Source organism: Gymnoscopelus braueri, assembly GCF_963280865.1.
Source record: "Gymnoscopelus braueri genome assembly, chromosome: 23".
NCBI lineage: Eukaryota > Metazoa > Chordata > Actinopteri > Myctophiformes > Myctophidae > Gymnoscopelus > Gymnoscopelus braueri.
The window spans coordinates 40,652,772-40,673,428 of NC_137625.1; the positions used below are offsets into that span (position 1 = coordinate 40,652,772).

Below are 20,657 nucleotides of genomic sequence, written 5' to 3' on the forward strand. Positions count from 1 at the left end.
AAAAAGCTTATTTACAGTTCACATAGTGAAAGCGTGTTTTGCTTGCAACATGCCACATCATGGTCGTAGCCAAAGGCCCCAGGCTTCAATGGTTTCAGCCTTGCCTCTACATTCACTCAACTCCAGGTAAAAAAACATAAAGACTAAACCTGTTGTACCAGTCAAAGTACCAAGGTTATATATACTATGAGTGGTCCTGCAGACCAGTGTTTCTCAACGTGGGGTCCAGGTCCTTGAGTGAGTTCCAGGGGGTCCCCAGCTAAATTACTGAGCATGCCTACAAGCTCACAACGTGTCGAGCTGCGACGTATTGTGAGCTTGTAGATATATTTTCGACTATTGGTTATTTTGGAGTATTTGTAGTGGTCAAACTAGTAATAGAATACATGTTCAGAAGCATCTTCCATAAACATGAATGGTCTCAGAAATGTCATAAAAGCAAAAAAAAGTTAAAGCCTCAATCTGTGATTTCTTCCAACTGGTTGGCTGTGCATGTAGATCAGCGGCATCATAAGGTTTAGAACGATAATACCTAAAACATAATCTTTACATTTTCAGCCGTGAGATTCTATTTGGCTTGATTCCACGTGTGTGTGTTGCATGTTCGAAGCTTTCCACTCTTTAACGATGCGATCTCCTCCTCCCCCGGCGTGCCTATGTGTGCAGAGCAACGAGATGCTGGAGCTGCAGAGAAGCCGCATGCGGGAGGAGGTGAGGGAGTACAAGTTCCGCGAGGCCAGGCTGCTGCAGGACTACACGGAGCTGGAGGAGGAGAACATCTCCCTGCAGAAGCTGGTGTCCACGCTCAAGCAAAACCAGGTGGGGGGTGGTGGTTCGTTTGGACAACGATGTCTACTAGGGATCTTAACAAATTATCTATAAACGATTAATTGCCGCTAAGAATGTAATCGATTAAATGTATCGATTTTCAATTAATTTTTTTATCTTTTTTGGAAAGTTACAGGTTTGGTGTGTGTGATATCAAATGTGAGCTTACCATAATCACAGTAACCTTAATCATATTCCATCATATTCAAGGGCTTTTGGAGATAAATGAGAGACTCCTAGAGCACTGCAGAGGGGAGGTGTGTGTGCCTGTGTCCAGCTGATGCTCGTTGATGCTCGTTAATGTTATATACATCAAGGCAATTATGTTTCTGCACTCTTTTCCGGTTTTGGACAAGAAGTTTCCTTTTGGTCCTAAAAAAGCTGCTTATCAATTAATCGATTAATCGATCAATAATGTTATCAACTATCAATGTATGAATTAATCGATAATTTGCATCCCTAACGTCTACATTGATTCAAGTTCTCAGTCGCCAGGACTGATTTCAGTCATTTGGATTGCACAGAAGTCAGCATGTCTTCTATGGAATATGCCATGAACCGAAAATAGCCTATCTACAAGCTTACAACACGTCGCAGTGCGACGTGTTGTAAGCTTTTAGATAGGCTATTTTCTGTTGTTTGTTATTTTAAGATTATTTCAAGTGGTCAAACTGACAATAGAATACATGTTCAATCTTCCAGAAAACTATATTGATTGATTCATAAAGGCAAAGGATCTGCTATTTTTGCTACTTCTTTGACTTTTTTTCCCAGTGACTGTACCTTTGAACAGAACAGAACATGACATACATCTAAGCACTCAGAACAAGATCTTGTTATTTTGACTGTGGTGAAAAAACTGGGACAATTTGGAAGTGAATGTTGAAAACCGGGCCATTTTAGTTTTAGTTTTAGAGATATTTTTGGGGACGCGGGACACCCAGCTTGAAACCGGGCCAATCTCGGTCAAAACAAAACAGTGAAAATGTCTGGTGGTCACCGTAATCATAGGAGCCACGCTGTAAAAAGGGAAAAAGCTATTCATGGATAAGTATGCATGTTATGAACTCAGTTCCCCATCCTTGACTCCGTGACTAAAAGCATGTAGAAAATGTCCTCAGTTTTAACGTGGCAAAAATCTTTGAAAATAGCAAATTTACAAGCTCACAGGGCGTCGTTGTGAGCTTGTAGATTTGCTATTTTTCTGACCTTGTTGAATCTTACCCCTGACTAATAAATGTTGCAATAAAAAAAAGAAACTAACTAAACTAAAAACAAATGTTCACCTATTAAGACATGCCTATAATTGGGATGCTGTTGGGTTTAAGTGGCTAAAGGTGCCTCAAAGAACCATGAAAAATGGTTGTTTGACCGAAACAGGTTCTCTTAGAACCATCTGAGGAACATGAAGAATCATTCACTAAAGAAATTGGTAGCCATTTAAGAACCATTATTTGTCAGTGTGTATGCATGTTATGAACTCTCCATTATCTCCTCCATCCCACCACATCCCCCCGTGCTTCCAACCCTCCACCCTCCCACCTCCTCCTCACCAGTGGTGGAAAAAGTACTCACGTTTTTTACTTAAGTAAAAGTATCAATACTGTAATGTAGAAATACTCTGTTACAAGTAAAAGTCCGGAATTAAAAATGTACTTGAGTAAAAGTACAAAAGCAGTGGTATCAAAATGTACTTAAAGTACCAAAAATGGAAAGTACTCATTATGCAGAATGTCCCATTTCACAAGTTTTCAAATATAATAAATATATTAAAAAAATATATATAAAAATCATTGTGAGCTTGTAGATCGGCTATTTTCAAATGGCCAAAATATATATAGGGCTGAAGTGGCTAATGTATGTTTTGTAATAATAATCAAAATATACAAAGTAACTAGTAACTAAAGTTTACAAATAATTGTAGTGGAGTAAAAGTATAATATTTGCCTCTGAGATGTAGTGGAGTAAGAAGTAAAAGTACAGAAAATCGGAAATACTCCAGTAAAGTAAAAATACCTCAAAATTGTACTTAAGTACAGTACTTGTGTAAATGTACTTAGTTACTTTACACCACTGCTCCTCACCCCATAGGTGGAGTACGAGGGGCTGAAGCACGAGATCAAGGTGCTGGAGGAGGAGACGGAGCTCCTCAACAGCCAGCTGGAGGACGCGCTGCGGCTGAAGGACATCTCCGATGCTCAGCTGGAGGAGGCGCTGGACTCCCTGAAGAGCGAGCGCGAGCAGAAGAACCACCTGCGCAAGGAGCTGGTGCACCACCTCAGCATGTGCGACGTGGCCTACACGGGCAGCGCCCACCTGGCCTTCACCTCCGCCCCGCCCAGCGGCACGGCCACGCCCACCACGCTGCTCTCGCCGTCGGAGGATCTCGCCAGGTTGGTTGCAGTCGGTGGTGGAAGAAGTGCTCAGATATTTTACTCAGATATTTTACTTAAGTAAAAGTAGCAATACCACCATATAAAAATACTCTGTTAAAAGTAAAAAGGCCTGTGTTCAAAATGTTACTTGAGTAAAAGTACAAATGTATTGTCATCAAAATATACTTAAAGTACCAAAAGTAAAAGTAGTAGAAGTAAATTGCGACGCGTTGTGAGCTTGTAGATCGGCTATTTTCAAATAGCCTATGTATAAAATAGGGCTAAAGTGGTTAATGCATGTTTTATAATATAATAATTTATATCTGCAAAGCAACTAGTAACTAAAGTAAAAAATACCTCAAAATTGTACTTAAGTACAGTACTTGAGTAAATGTACTTACTTACTTTACACCACTGGTTGCAGTGTTGATTTAGTTTTAGTCATAGTCTTTTGAATAAAATTCCTTTTAGTTTTAGTTGTATTTTTTTGTCATCTGAAATGTTTTAGTTTTAGTCTAGTTTTAGTCCACTAAATATCAAAAGATTTTAGTCGACTAAATCTACAGTTGATTTAGTCGACTAAAATGTATTCTGGCGGTGCCTTGATGGCGTCGTAATGGCTGATTTTATACTTGGTTGCATGCTGAAAATAGCCGATCTACAAGCTCACAAGGTGTCGCGCTGCTACAGAGTGCAACACCTGAGCACAACCAAACATAAAATTACTTGTTTTAGTTCTACTGGATCTCTTCTCCACTAGTCCCTCCCTAACATTTTAGTCTAGTTTTTATTTGTTGACGAAATTGTCAATATATTTAGTCAACGTAGCTTAGTTTTTATTTCGTTTTTATTATCTTTTCATCAGATTTTTTTTAGACATTTTTCGTCATAGTTTTAGTCGATGAAATCAGCACTGGTTGGTTGGAACAATTTTTTTCCGCTAGTACGCCGGTTCTCAAACTTTTTATTGTCAAGGATCCCCAAATGAATATGTATTTGTGCCTCGGACCCCCATCTGAAAATGTTTTGTGCCGGGGACCCCCACCCCGTACAAGATTTGTGTTGTTGAAAAAAAATAATATTCCAAATAGCAGGCTATTTCCAAAACCGGATTAAAGTGGTTCAATTGATTCTTATGCTATAATAACACACTTTGCTGGGGACCCCCTGGAATCCCCTCAAGGACCCCACTTTGAGAACCGCTTAATGTTGTAACACTGGTTCTCAGTGTGGAGTCCGGGGAACCCCCGGGGGTCCTTGAGGGGGTCACAGGGGGTCCCCAGCTAAATGATTCATTGTTAAATTAACACGGAGGATTTCACAGTGTTGATTGGGATCCCAGAAATAAAAAGAATAATAATTATCAAATGGGGGTCCATGGCCTAATGTAATGGTTCTCCAAGTGGGGTCTGGGGACCCCCAGGGGTCTTTGATGGGGTTCCAGGGGGTCCCCAGCTAAATAGGTTAATGCAGCTTCAAAATCGGTTTAACCACTTTAACCATATTATACATGGCTATTTGAAAATAGCAAACCCACAACGCGACACGTTGTGAGCACGTGGGGACTGTGTATTGTATGTCATTGTATGTCCTCTGCTCTGACTCTGGTGTCTCAGGTGTAACGGTCACCTCCAAGGAGGTCCAGGGACAGGGACAAACACAGGGTCACTGCCCAGGGCTAATGGAGAGTGTCGGGGGGCCGGGAGGAAGGTCGATGGGGGCGCCTCGGACCTCTTCAGTGAGATCCACCTGACGGAGATCCAGAAAATCAAGCAACAGCTGTTGCAGGTACGTCTGTTTTAGGGCTGGGGGGGTGATATGACTTCAAATCAATGTCACGATTAGTTCAAACTTTTGCCTCGATTAAGATGAATGGATGAATATTAAAAGAAAATAGAGAAAATAGCAGATCGCGACACGTTGAGCGGCTATTTTCACTATTTTTGTATGCCGCCATTGTACAACAAAGTATATTACAGAGTTAATAAGACTAATCGATTTTGTAGATTAGATTTTTTTGTGTGGATTTGTTGATATTTAAAGAAAAGTAACGTATTAAAAAAAACGTGATTCTCGACTATTCGGTTTTAATTGGTTTCGATATATCTTCGGTTAATTGCCCAGCCCTAGTGTGTTTGTTGAGTTAATCTAATTTCCTTTGGTTCACTACCAATATGTGATTCATATATCACTACCAGCACTCTTTTTGCTATAATATGTATGAATGTATGAAAAGGTATAGTAAATACTCATCACAACAAGTTATTTTGTCTGGAAGATAGCAAATATGGAAGGTTCAAGGTGTGTTTCTGTCACATGTGCATACGATGCGACGCCAACCGGAACCCACCACCGGAATCTAATGAATTTTTCCTTTTTTACAAACCGGATCACACAGCTCAGTTTTAGAATGAAAACCAGGCTTTCCTCCGTGGTGGAAAGCCTGGTGACGCGAGGTTATTCGGGGTTGGATTCCAGGTCTCCCATATAGCAGTACAGTACAAACTTTTACCACTCCTCCCAGACAGAATCCCTACTTGGCCTGGGGAGATATTTGAAGTTATGGGCCCGCTTCAGGCAGTACTAACTACTGTATACTGTATGTCAACCAGTAGATGTCCTTATCTGACACCATGGGGTGTACATTTCTGAAGAGTAGGGGGACCACCTCCAACCACTGTGGTTGTGCTAGTTAAATTGAATTAATATGGTTAAAATTACGCTGTATTCATTAACATTCAGTTTCAGATTGCAGCTTTAGGCATTAAAAGGAGTTTTCTTTTGCCCTATTCAACAACAACAAAAAGTGAGTTCACACACTTTATTTCCTACTTGTTATGGACTTTAGCCTGCTCACTTATAAAGCTCATAGCAGGGGAGAGGCTTCTGAATAATTTACTGAAAAAGGGTGCTGACATGCTGTATAATATAATAACCCCACCGCATGCGGTACTCTCTCCCTTTGTCTTTCTCTCTCTGTTGCTCATATAATTACCCCACCACATGTTTGTGTGTGTGCGTGTGTGTGCGTGTGTGCGTGTGTGTGTGTGTGTGTGTGTGTGTGTGTGTGTGTGTGTGTGTGTGTGTGTGCGCGCGTGTGCATGTGCGCGTGTGTCTGTGTCTGTGTCTGTGTCTGTGTGTGCTTGTGTACAGCTGGATACTGCAGTCCCACTAGATGTAATCTCATCCCTTCCTGCTCTCCCTCTGCTCTTTCTGATTGGTTAGGATGCAGGAAGAACTTATTTATATCCTGGGCTGACACACTAGACTATCGACCACTCCCCAGTCGGCTGGGCAATTTTTAACCGCTTGAACCCCAGCATCCATATTATTCTGGGGGGGAACATTAGCCAAAAATAGCTGATCTACAAGCTCACAATGCGTCGCAGTGCGATGCGTTGTGAGCTTGTTGATCAGTTATTTTTGGCAACGACATTTGGTTTAGAGAGAAAAAAGCGGTCCAAGTATAATTGCAACTTTTTTTTTTCCGTTTTGCTAAGAATAGTGGGTTTAAAGCAGCACTATGTAACTGTCCTCTTCTACCCCGGATTTGAACCCGGTGTCCTGCGCAAGTGCTGACATTTTAACCATTCAGCTAATAGAGCCGGCCTGCTTGCACAGGGGATAAATTGAATCTTGACCATCAGGTCAAAATTCGTGTCAGATCCTGTGTTTGACACGATCTAAATGTCTCAATAGAAGAGCAGGGAGACATACAACGACCCCATCCTCCTATAATTCTACAAAGTTCTGTGAGGGTGGTGTGAGGGTGGTGTGAGGGTGGTGAGCCCAAATTTCTTCTGCCCGGTTCTCCTTAGTGGCTGGAGCAATTGATCTGAATTTGCACACAGCCATTGACCATTACCATGTGCACGGAACAGCGAAGCCCGTTTTTCGCTTTCCCCAAATGTCAGCTGTTTATTAGCGTTTTTGTGTTCGCTGGCTCCCGGGTTGCCAGATCATGTGTGCATATCCCCCCACGGGTATGGACTAGTTTATATAACTTATATTGTATTAACATACTCTACCATGATTGGACAAAATTACATTTCATTCATTTTTTAAAAAGTTACATAGTGAGGCTTTAAGTGGTTAAAGACCACATTTTTGCTCAGATTTCTTTTGCACCGGATGACATTTTGAAATATTTAGCTTTCCTCTAATGAGGGTGAAATGTTTCAATGTAATTTCAAACTGTGATTTTCACAGAGATCTAAGGCAGTATTTATTTTTTTCAAAAAGCACCAGACCTAACACAGAAATAAACCTAAGAGCCAGAATTAATTAGGTCTGTGTCTGTGACCTAGTTCACAGGTTGTCTTTGCATTCTTTGCACCTCAGGCTTCAGCTGTTTCTTTTCTTTTCTTTTTTAAAGCACAAAATGTTACACTTTGGTAGTGGTTTGGGTTGTGTAATTACCCTGTTATGATATAGCTCTAAATAGTGGTAAGATATGTTCAATAGTTGCGCCATTGAAAAAAAATATATAATCCAAAATATCCTCCCCATTGTCTTACATTGCACAGTGAAAGTAACAGTGGTTGTTGTTGTCGGTTGTGAGCTTATAGATCGGCTATATTCGCTATTTCTGTACGCCACCATTGTACAACAAAGTATAATACAGGGCTAAGCCTCTATACAGACGAATCGATTTAGTCGATCATAAAACTATTTTCTCTCAATAAATTGTTTTCGTTGTGATTCGTTTTATTAGATTATTTGGTTATAAGTCGGTTATTAGTTCTAAATATCTATATATTCGATATATTTTTGGTTAATTGCTCAACCCTACTAGTGATCCCACCGGCCTTTACCCAACCTGCCTATTACCCCCCCCTCAGGTGGAGCGAGAGAAGGCAGTGCTGTTGACCAGCCTGCAGGAGTCCCAGACTCAGCTCCAGCACACCCAGGGTGCCCTGACGGAGCAGCACGAGAGGGCCATCCGCCTCAGCCAGAGAGTCACCGCCCTGCGCCGGCTGCACCGCGGGGCCCGCCTCGCCCAGGAGGCCCACCACCACCACGCCGCCATGGTGGAGATGGCAGAGGAAGAGGGAGGAGGTGGAGGAGAAGAGGAGGGAGGGGACAACGAGGACGAGAACAGTGGGACAGTGAGCCAAAGTCAGATGTTTTTCCACCAGACTCCCGGTCTGGAGATCCTGCAGTCTAAGTACCGGGTGGCGGTGACGGAGGTGGTGGAGCTCAAGGCGGAGCTGAAGGGCCTGCGGGAGAGGCTGGCTCACGCCGGTGAGGCGGAGGAGAGGGCGGCGACGCGGGCGGGCGACGCTCACCTCCGCGGGCTGGAGGGGCATGTGGCCAAGCTGGAGAAGAGCTGCCGCGAGGCACGGGAGAAGGTAAGCACATCCTACTGTAAAATGAGTGAAACCTCTTCGAATCCACCGCGCCGCGGTGCATTCAGATTTGTCAAGCGACTATACCAACACAATTGGCCCCTGTTCGGGGGAGGGAAGCCGGGGCGGAGAGGGTGATATTTGTCACTGCACGTACTCCTATGGGCTGGGGCGGTGAAGGAGTGTTGGGCAGGAGGAGAGGTTCTACGTCCTCCCGGTGGGGGCTCCTCACTGGCAGGTGAGCCAGTAGAATACAACAGCAGTTACACACAGAAATGTGTGTGGGGAGGAATTAATGGGCATAATGACTAAATTGGGGAGATTCCTCTCCTCAGTGGGTTGACCAATCGATCTGAACTTGAACACGGGCATTGACCACTGGCATATGAAGAGAGTGACGAAGCTAGTATTTCACTTTTCCTAAATTTAAGCTGTTTAGTAGCGTTTTTGTCCAGGAACTGTCCATGCAGGCTTTGGGATCTGTAGTCATGGTTGTAGGTCCCATGGACGGTGGGTGGAAATGTCGGGTATAGACTAGTGGTATTGATTATAGAGGCAGACCGATATATCGGCCATTATTTGACTTTTTTGATGACATCGTTATCGACAGACGACAATTATGCAGCCGATTTGTATTTTGGGCATGTCATCATAGGTGAAACCTTTTTTCACCAGATCTACACACTCACAACATGTGCTATTGCTACGCATGAGCTGTTTTTGAATTGTAATTTTTTTTAAAGCTTTAATCAAATAAAATAAAAATTCTAATTGGTTAGATTGATAAAATATCGGCCAATACTTCTATAATCGGTGGTCTTGGACTCTCCAAAACGGGATCGGCATCAGACCCAAAAACCTGGCATCGTTCGGCCTCTGATCGATTACTCATACGGTAACACGCGGCCTGCGGGGACAGAATGAGATATGAAATGATATCTGGTCTTGCTCGGAATTAATGGAAATTGATTTTTCGGGGTCAACGTACCAAGACAAGGCAGATCACTTTCACTGCAGTGTTCTCTGCTTCTTCAGCTTCTTTATTCTTTGCTTCCAGCTTTTAGCTTTTCCATCCTTAATACTACAGTATATTCATACATAAGCCTCAATATCTTGTGGGGATACTGTATTTTTAGAGGAAACGTTTCACTGTATGGTACATAACTATATAAAAAATAACAGTTGACAAAATCATCAAACTCCCTTTACAGTATATCCTAAAAAACAGAGGTGTGGACTCGAGACACATTTGCTGACTTTAAACTCGACTCGTTCAAATAAAAAAAGCCCCAATGACTCGTGGCTTGACTCGACTCGCAAAACAATGACTTTGTCCCCCCTCTGAAAACCTAAATCCATTTCCTCAGATGAAACATTCTATTCCAGTGGTTCTCAAAGTGGGTTCTGGGTTCCTTGAGGGGGTTCCAAATGGACCCTTACAGGTCTGTAACTCTGAGAGCGTACAAATGGAACCCTTACGGTTCCATTTGGTTCCATTTGTACACTTTCAAGAGTTATGGGGGTCCTTGAAATTAAAAGGTTTCAGAACCACTGTTCTATTCTATTCTATTCATTTCTATTCTATTCCAAAGATCTCTAGCCTGGAGTCGGAGCTGCGGGCAGCTCAGACAGCGTCCAGCGAGAGCCAGGGGGCCTTGAACGCGGCTCAGGATGAGCTGGTGATCTTCAGTGAGGAGCTGGCTCAGCTCTACCACCATGTGTGTCTGTGCAACAATGAGACTCCCAACCGCGTCATGCTGGACTACTACAGGTTCACCCACTCTTTTAACCACTTCAACCCTCCAGACCAGTGGCTCCCAAGCGTTTTAGCTCGAGACCCAAAAGAGAAATTACCGTAGACGATTGCCCGGGACCCAAACTAGTGAAAATAGCCGATAAAAATATTTATTTTTATTTATAGAATATTTTGAAAAAGTGATGAAAGTTTGTGATTTTTTTGTTTAAACTTTTTTTAATCTTTTGAAATAATATATTTTTTTTTGAAATGTGGGAAACAGAAAAAAGGGGGGACATTTACTCGCGACCTATAAAAATGTGTCCGCGACCCAAACATGGGTCCCGACCCTCTGTTTGGGAAACAGTGCTCTAGACTTGGTCAACTAATATTTAGTGGACGGGTCGGCTCAGTACTTGGTCCGCTTTTTTACCCTCTACTAAACCCCTTGGCGATAATAGCCGCTCTACAAGCTCACAATGTGTTTTGTTGCACGTGTTAATAATAATTATAATACATGCAATTTATATAGCGTTTTGAGCTTGTAGATCTGCTACTTTTGCCGAATGTTCTCTACAGAATAAGGATGCTGGGGTTCAAGTGGACTTTGGCAGTGGTCTTTGGATTTCTACAACCAAGGCATGCCAGGCATGACACTTACAAACCTACTCTTCCAAACTTTTTGTTGATGTTATTTTAAAACCATAAATGTATTATACATTTTTAGACATGACAGTGTAGAGACTAGAGAGACAAAAAGTTGAGCAAGAGCAGAAAGACAACACAGGTCTCTTCAGCAGAAATCAAAACTGGGGACATTATACGGTCAACTCACTATCCATCGATGTGCTACCGGCATGACCCCTTCGAATGTTTGAACTCAAACTGTAAACATTTGTGGCAGGGAAGTAAATAAATGTGGTGCTGGATACAGTAGCTCTGTGTTGCTGGTCAACTATCAAAGGTAGTCAACCATATTCAGTATGCATTGTTGCCCTGTTTGCTTTTATTAAGCGACTTTGGGCTTGTTTTCCTGTAAAGTCGCTTATAAATATTGCTGGTTGCGTTTATTTGGGGCTTGTTTCTAAAGTGTAGTTGCTTATTTGGGCTCGTTTCCTAATGTTTTTCTCAAACATTTTCACGTGAAGGACCCCCAAATTAATATGTATTTGGCCGTGGACCCCATCTGAAAATATTTTGTAGCAGGGACCCCATACAAGATTTGTGTTGTTCATAAAGATTTATGTCGTTTAAATTTTTTTTTCAAGTTTTTCAAGATTTGCTTTGAAAATAGCAGATCTACGTAGAGGTTTAAAGTGCTCATGTGGCCTATAGTCGCTTCTTTTGGGCTTGTTTTCATAGACCCGGTTGCTTATTTCTCTGGCAACACTGACAGTATTGTCCTTGCTGTTTTCCCCTCCAGGCAGGGCAGGGGTCTGCGGGGCCTCAGCGCCGGCCTCAAAGCCCTGTCGGCTGACGACAGCCGGGTCCTGCTCACCCCGCGCCTCGCCCGCCGCCTGGCCGCCGTGGCCTCGGCCTGCTCGAGCCATTCCGGAGAGTCGCGCAGCCCGTCGGAGTCTCCGTCCAAAGAGCCCCTGTCTGGTGAGGCGGGGAGAGAGGGGAAGGAGGGGGCCAGAGAGGGTCTGCAGGTAGGGGCTGTCACCACCATGACATTTTATTTTACTTGCCGATTTAAAAGGTACAGACAGTAGGTTAAAAACTCAAATAGATCAATCATAAAAAAGCCATTGTGTTGTGGTCCATAAACATGCAAACATCTAGACGAACAGTACAACGAACAATGGTACGAACATACATATCAAAATATGCAGTTTGAACAGTTCATGAGGCCATACAAATAATTTTGATTAACGATGTAATTGTGAATTTGGCATTGAACATTGAAACATATAGAAAATAAGACATTGCTGTTGGCTTTGTAAACTAAAATAGCACAGGGCAGATAAGACAAATAACTTAAATGTACAAAGAAATGACTGACGATGACCGCTGCCAATAATCAAAATAAATATTGTACTATCTATGGTCCAAAGTAGGCCATATTAAATCATTTTATTATTAAAAAAAAAAATGAAATAGTGGAAACAGACGATTTATTAGCTCTAGGCTTGTAGATTTCCACCCTAAATGAGTGAATTGAAATGATAATGATGATTATGCAAAAAATACCTCAAATACATTTTATTTTAAGATTTTATCGTTAACTTTTAAAGCTCTTAACGGCCTGGCACTTCAATTTCTAGCTCATCTGCTGGAACCCTATGTGCCTGTCCGTAGCCTGAGGTCCTCTGATTCAGCTCTACTGGTTGTTCCTAAGTCTAGGCTGGTGACCAAGGGTGACCGGGTCTTTGCCATCAGGGCCCCTAGACTCTGGAACAGCCTGCCATTGGACCTCAGGCTTGCTAGCTCCATAAACTTTTTTTAAAATTTTCTTTAGAGTAGCCAATAATATTTTACCCCCTTTTTACAGTAGTCGTTATGCCAATTAATTCCTCCCCACACACATTTCTGTGTGTTGTCACTGCTGTTGTATCCTACTGACTCACCTGCCAGTGAGGAGCCCCCACCAGGGGGGCGTAGAGCCTTCGTCCTACACCTCCCGTCTAACACTCCCCGCTGACCAGTACCGCCGCTAGCCTGTAGGAATACGTGCAGTGACAAATATCACCCTCCTCCCCGCCCGGCTTCCCTCCCCCCGAACATGGGCCACAGTGGATTCGAACTCACAACCTCCATGGTGGTGGGCAGGGACTTTACCACTGCGCCACCCGAGCGCAGCAATTGGTGCATCTATTCTCTTTGATGCTGTTAATGTTGCTGTCTTTTATTCACATTCAAATTGTACATGATTCATTGTTTGATTTTATGTCGTAAAGCACTTTGTAACATTGTAAAAAAATAAAAAAAAGTGCTGTATGAATAAAGTTTATTATTATATTATTATTATCATCAGGTGATTATGTATTAAGTGTGACAGGCCTATCTGCAGGTCCCGTCCCAGCAGCAGAGCCCGGGGCCTCGCTCTCCCTCCGTGGGCTCGCCCAGCATCAGTGCCTCTTCGTCATCATCGTCATCGTCGTCGCCCGCCCTGGAGCCAGCCGGCGAGCTGCGCAAGGAGCCCATGAACATCTACAACCTGAACGCCATCATCAGAGAACAGGTGGGACCAGTATGTGTGTGTGCGTGCGTGTATTTTAGTTGCAGACCACTTTCAACCTTGACATTCACATTTGTACTGTAGGTAGCTCTGGACAGGAGCGTCTGCTAAATGCACCGCGACGCGTTGTGAACTTGTAGATCGCAATTTCCCAGTGGTGGAAAGTAACTAAGTACATTTACTTAAAGGGCAAGACCACTTTGGTAGAGGTTTGGGTTGTGTAGTTACCTTGCCATGATGTAACTCCAAAGGTGGACAAGAAATAAAAAATAATTGCTCCAATGATTAGAAATTGATAAATTCAAAATATGCTCCTCATTGACTTACATTGTACGCTGAAACAGCTCTCAAAGTCACTCTTTTAGCAAATAAACGAACACAAACAAAGTTGATTCAGACAATATAGAACATCACCAAACCCAGTACTGTTTGTTTTTTTAATATTTTTTTTTACTTCCTGTTGATTTTGCTGTTTTTATTAGGAAGAAAACCTGGACTGGATCTGCGGATCCGGATCCGGATCTTCAAATAGTAAAATCAACAGGAAGTTGACATTTTTATTAAAAAGAAAAACAGTACTGGGTTTGGTGATGTTCTATATTGACTGAATCATCTTTGTTTGTGTTCGTTTATGTGCTAAAAGAGTGAGTTTGAGAGCTGTTTTACCGTACAATGTAAGTCAATGAGGAGCATATTTTGAATTATCAATTTCTAATCGATGGAGTAATTATTTTAGATTTCTTGTCCACCTTTGTAGTTACATCATGGCAAGGTAACTACACAACCCAAACCTCTACCAAAGTGGTCTTTCCCTTTAAGTACTGTACTTAAGTACAATTTTGAAGTATTTGTTCTTTACTTGAGTATTTACAATTTCCAATACTTTTATTTCTACTCCACTACATCTCAGAGGCAAATATTGTACTTTTACTCCACTACAATTATTTGAAAACTGTAGTTACTTTTCAGATATAAATTATGATATTATGAAACACACATTAACCACTTTAGCCCTATTTTATACATAGGCTATTTGAAAATAGCCGATCTACGTGAGCTTGTAGATCGGCTATTTTCAAACATCCTAGTACTTTTACTTTTGGTACTTTAAGTGTATTTTGATGCCAATACTTTTGTACTTTTACTCAAGTAACATTTTGAACACAGGCTATTTACTTGTAGCAGAGTATTTCTACATTGTGGTATTGCTACTTTTACTTAAAATAAAATATCTGAATACTTTTTCCCACCACTGCTATTTCCACTGTTGTTGGACAACAACACTGTTGTGTGAAAAAGTAAAAAGAATGCTGAAGTGTTTAATTGATTCGGTGACATAATTTTTAATGACATTTTATCCAATGCGCTTCTTGATTATTCGATTAATCGGAAAATGAATGGATAGTTACAGCCCCAATCCTTTCTGCCTGTTCTCTCACTCCCCTTTTGTTGTCCTGGTTGTCTGCAGGTGAAACACCTCCAGCGGGCAGTGGACAGGTCTCTCCAGCTGTCCAGACAGAGAGCTGCAGCCAGGGAGCTGGCTCCTCTGATGGACAAGGACAAAGAGAGCTGCCTGGAGGAGATGCTGAAGATGAAGTCCTTACTCAGCACCAAGAGAGAGCAGATAGCCACCCTCAGGCTGGTCCTCAAGGCTAACAAACAGGTGTGTGTGTGTGTGTGTGTGTGTGTGTGTGTGTGTGTGTGTGTGGGGGGGGGGGGGGGGTGACATATTGATGGTGTTCGTTGGTTCACTTTTCAAAAGCAGTGGTCCTGAATTAATACAGGGGGTGCTTTCGGATGTATGCACTTTGAATCTACTCAGTTTTCAGAGTGCTCTGGCGGTATGTACTTAGTTCAGCAGATTTACGAATGGTCAGCAAAAACACCACACCTTGCCTGTAGAGTATTGTTGCTTCGCACCTCCGTGCCTGCCGTCTGTATTGTCCCTCACTGCTTCCTATACCTGCCCCGCACGGCGCGTGTCAGATAATAAATAATAAATAACAGTTCACGGCAGCAATGACAGGCAATACCACTCGTCTCGCCTCGTTTAGCATAGTCTAGTACAGGGGTGTCAAACTCATTTTGGTGTTCGGGCAAGATTGGTCAAATGGTGACTTGAGGTGGGCAGGAACCAGTTGCGGACACACATGCGCGCTCACACGCATTCAGTTATACAGCATTGTTTTTCAATCTGTTGTCTTGTCTCAGAAAACAAACAATGCAATTTGTAACAATAATAATAATAATAATAATTATTATTATTATTATTACATTTATTATTATAAACCATTTTAAGTAGAATAATTTGAAGTTAAACAATACCTGGTAATGTGTGTGGGTGGTTAAATAATTACATTTATAGAACAGTGGTGTAAAGTAACTAATTACATTTACTCAAGTACTGTACCTAAGTAAAGATTTGACGTAGTTTTACTTTACTAGAGTATTTCCAATTTCCAGAACTTTCTACTCCACTACATCTCAGTCACTGCTATAACTACAGTATATCACTTTAAAAAATGTTTTATGAAGATTAGCTACTTTAATTATTTACATTTACAAAAATAGCAGATCTACAAGCTCATAGTGTGGCACTATGAGCTTGTACACTGAGCTTGTATATCTGCTATTTTTGAATAGCCAAATCAATCTTAAAATGACACAGATGCTTTCCCAGATTGAATGTTAAATACGCTCTGAGTTCAATTAATACTGAGGATTTCACTGGGCAAGCTCCTGAGAAAGACATTCATACGTTTTTAACACATATGATTAATGCTTCTAACTACCTATTACCATTATTATATTTTCAAAAATGGCAGCATGAAATTTCATCTAAATCACTTGCTGCTCCCAGACACCTGACATCTCTTTGCTTTAACAAACTTAATGTCAGGGAGCAGTTATTTTCATAACACTGCACTACGTTTGTGTGTGTGTGTGTGTGTGTGTGTGTGTGTGTGTGTGTGTGTGTGTGTGTGTGTGTGTGTGTGTGTGTGTGTGTGTGAGACACAGAGAGAGAGAGAGAGAGAGAGAGAGAGAGAGAGAGAGAGAGAGAGAGAGAGAGAGCGAGAGAGAGAGAGAGAATACATGTCCGTGCTGGGCTGACTCCTGTGTGACGATCAAAGAGTATAGCCATTAGGCCTACTACTCGACTAGTTGAGTAGACTGTTAACGAGCCAATCAGCCAGAACATTCCACAGCTGTTTAGACAATGCCTGGGCGATCAGAGGTACTCAGTCAAGTAGCAGCGAGTGGGGGAGGGGCGAGCTGCTTGGAAGCACATCAATGCAAACTGCCACTCTATGTCTGTTAAATGTAGTATCAATTTACTATTTTTAAAAGTATTTCGCGGGCCGCATTGGACCTTTCCGCGGGCCGCAAAACGCCCGCGGGCCGCGAGTTTGACAAGCCCGGACTCTAGTACAAGGGTTCCCAAACTTTTCAGGCCGCGACCCCCCAAAATATTCATATTTGAACTGGGGACCCCCCAACCTGATAAGCACTTGGAATTGTAGGCATTACATTTAGTTTCCTCAGATAAATTCAGTTCCATAAATCCAGTTATAAACCCCATGAAGCCTTGAATTCATTAAAAAAAGTTGTCTTGAGACAACTTGTTGTGATTTGACCCACAATTGAATTGAAAAAAAAAAAGTGCATTCCCAAGCCAATAATTTGATCACCGGAGTCTCTGGTAGGAGACTTGCGGAGACTCCTATGGAGACATTAGCATCTTTCCACCGGTCATCAAATGATTGGCTTAGGAATGTGACAAAAACAAAACAATCTCCATGAATTCAAGGCTTCATGGGGTGTGTAATTGATAGGGTGAACTACTCCTTTTGGGGTGAACTACTCCTTTAAAAGTCCAAACTTTCACTTAAGAAATGTGCAGATACCCTGTATATACAACAAAACCTGTTGTACATTAAGCTAATCATCTGGGGACCCCCAAAACAGGGGGTCCCCAGATTGTTGACCCCCAGTTTAGGAACCACTGGTCTAGTTAGCATTTAGCTATTACTTCTTCCACCATTGTTGTTTTCACCAGTGTTGTAGTTAACACACTGGACAACCCTTCTTCTGAGTGGGGTCGGGGAGGGTGCACTGAATTTACGAATGACCAGAGAGCACACCAGCGGTCTCAGTGCATATTTCCAAATGCTCCCAGGGATTCCCAGTGACCCATAATTAGGGCCAAATGCCGAAACCATAGAAGTACCCTCAGTCAAACGTAAAATAACTGGATTTCAAAGTGAAGTTTGTCAAACTTTCTGACAAACGTCCTGACAAACTACCCAGAAAGAATGACATAGCTGCCAGGCCGTCTTCATGGGTTTTGTTGGTAGTACACAAACTCTCTACGCCAGGCAACACAAAAAATGCATTATCCGGGACAGATATGTTAACCAATGTGATTAAATCGCTGGTGTCTGCAACTGAAGATAATGTTGTAACAGTATATTTGATAAAGTGGTCAACAATTGACTTTAGGGTTCTGATAAAGTTATTAGCGGAGGCATTGGGCCAAGCGGTTATGGATCTTAGGTAATAAAAAAAAAACGGGTGTGACAGGAAATTCAAATTTAAGAAACTCACTTTGCTTTTTACTAATGTGCCTGCGACAGAGTGCATCATCTAAAATCTTTTTCTCTGTCCTTCATTAAGTGTTCAATGGGATTGTGAGGAAGAGGATTGAATAGAAGGCAGTCGCATTGCTTCTGAAAAATGGTGTTATGTACCTTATGTATACAGTATATAAATAACTTCACAGTAGGGGGGTGCTACAGCATGTTTACCCTCCTGTTATTTTCCCATAATTGATTTGGCTGCGACACACTGTGAGGAAGATGCCGTAGAGGAAATATGGACCTAATATAAAGCCCCGAAGCACTCTGGTCACTTCAGCATTGTTCTAATCTAGCTGGTTAATAGCCAGGTTTTACTGCCCATAGCGGAACAATAGGGAAAATATATAGGCTTGTACAAAAGGTTGTAAGATGAAGCCACCATGTACAGATCTGAGATTTTGAGGTATGCTTGATGACAAAACTGATTTCCACTGTTTAAAAATGTGGGAAGCAATGTAGCATGACGCTAGTATTGGCATCAAAATGTACTTAAAGTACCAAAAGTAAAAGTACTCCTTATGCAGAATGTCCCATTTTAAGTTTTCAAAATGTATTACAATCTTTTGAAAATAGCAGATCTACAAGCCCACAACACAACACATCGCATTTTCAAATAGCCGGAGTATGTAGGGCTGAAGTGGTTAATGTATGTTTTGTAATAGTAAAGTAATAGTAAAGAAACTAGTAACCAAAGTTTTCAAATAATTGTTGTGTAGTAAAAGCACAATAGTTGTCGTGGAGTAGAAGTAAAAGTATTGAAAATCGGAAAGACTAAGTACAGTACTTCAGTAAATGTACTTAGTTACTTTACACCACTGGCAATGCAACTTTGGTGTGACTTTAACTAAAGCAATGCACTTTGAGTTTTATGGAGACATACAGTATTTACTGCGTGCAGTATACTCTTTATGGAATCCCTTGTAACTTTGTAAGAGATTATTTGTAGAACAGGCCTGGGATTTTACCTTTCTGTCTATTTTTGAGATGAATCTAAAATGGAGATTAATTTCAAATAACGTAATGGCATCCATAATGTCCTCCTTTCTACATGCAATGCAGGACTTTGAACGCAATATTTTTTCCAATCGTTGAGAGTAGACAATGGAGGCAATTTATGAGCTTCAACGTTTTCACTATCACTCCAGTGCTGTTCCCTTCTGGGCCGGCAGACGGTTATAAAGTGAGACAATTAACTGGCCAATGGCCTTCATAGATCATTGAAACTAATGACACTTTCTTAAATTTCTTGAAAACTGCTGAGCCATGCTCACATTGTTCCCCTCTCGCTTGACAGCTTTTGCTGTTTTTATGAACAGGAGGGTCTACGCTGTAGATTTAGATGTTGGAAAAAGCAAGTCCAGCAGCGAAAATAGCAGATCTAACATGCTTGCAACGTGTTGTGATGCGTCACGTTGTGAGCTTGTAGATTGGCTATATTTTCATTATAAATCAGGCTTAATTGGCGCATTCTATTTTAACCATTTAAACACTCTAGACTTTGTAAACTGGACCTGAGTTGCAACTGTACTTGGACCGCTTCCCCCCCCCCGTCTACACCAAATCTCTTTGCCAAAAACAGCAGATCTATTAATAAGCTCACAACACGTCACAACCATTGGTGGAAAAGGTACTCACATTTTTTACTTAAGTAAAAGCAAAAAACACTGCAATAAAGAAATACTCTGTAAAAGTCCGGAATAAAGAATTTACTTGAGTAAAAGTACAAAAGTAGTGGCATCAAAATGAACTTCTTTTGTACATTTTGCAAATTTTTCAAATGTATAAAAACCTTTTGAAAATAGCAGATCTACAAGCTCACAATGCGTCGATGCATCGCGACGCATTGTGAGCTTGAAGATCGGCTATTTTCAAATGGCCGAAATGTATATAGGGCTGAAGTGGTTAATGTATGTTTTGTAATAATAATACAAATCTACAAAGTAACTAGTAACTAAAGTTTTCAAATAAATGTAGTGGAGTAAAAGTACAATATTTGGATCCAAGATGTAGTGGAGTACACTACAGTAGAAGCAAAAGTATTGGAAATTAGAAATACTCAAGTAAAGTACAAATACCTCAAATTTGTACTTAAGTACATTAAGTATATTTACCTAGTTAATTTCCACCGCTGGTCACAACGGGACACACATGTTCCCCCCTTGAATTTGGGTGCTGGGTTTCAAGTGGTTAAGATGCCTGCGTGTTTTTGCAGACGGCAGAGGTGGCCCTGTCCAACCTGAAGAGTAAGTATGAGACAGAGAAGCACATGGTGACGGACACCATGATGAAGCTGAGGAACGAGCTCAAAGCCCTGAAGGAGGACGCTGCCACCTTCTCCTCCCTCAGAGCCATGTTCGCCACCAGGTCAGAGACGACGAGACACCGGCACAACAACATATCGGACATGTCGGGCAGAAACCTCTTATCTCCATGTTCTTGTTTTCGTAAATTTTCGTAAATTAACGCCCTACTTGATCATACTACAGCGTCGCACAAAAGTATTAAAAGTAGCAGATCTGCAAGCGACGCGTTTTGAGCTTGTAGATCTGCTACTTT

The 20,657-nt window shown here is 41.7% G+C and overlaps 1 protein-coding gene across 2 annotated transcripts in view; it reads left to right on the forward strand.

The window, feature by feature from the left end:
- The window catches only part of LOC308079361 (protein bicaudal D homolog 1-like), a gene marked incomplete at its 5' end in the record, with an annotated part of 59,238 nt that overhangs the window by 22,382 nt on the left and 16,199 nt on the right, over positions 1-20,657 (forward strand). For both annotated transcript variants that reach the window (XM_080420813.1, XM_080420812.1), the window contains 9 exons: positions 667-819; positions 2,920-3,221; positions 4,820-4,991; positions 8,045-8,554; positions 10,144-10,322; positions 11,710-11,935; positions 13,297-13,467; positions 14,933-15,127; positions 20,314-20,465. In XM_080420813.1, the coding sequence (XP_080276939.1) occupies positions 667-819; positions 2,920-3,221; positions 4,820-4,991; positions 8,045-8,554; positions 10,144-10,322; positions 11,710-11,935; positions 13,297-13,467; positions 14,933-15,127; positions 20,314-20,465 (2,060 nt within the window). The remainder of the gene's footprint in view (positions 1-666; positions 820-2,919; positions 3,222-4,819; positions 4,992-8,044; positions 8,555-10,143; positions 10,323-11,709; positions 11,936-13,296; positions 13,468-14,932; positions 15,128-20,313; positions 20,466-20,657) is intronic.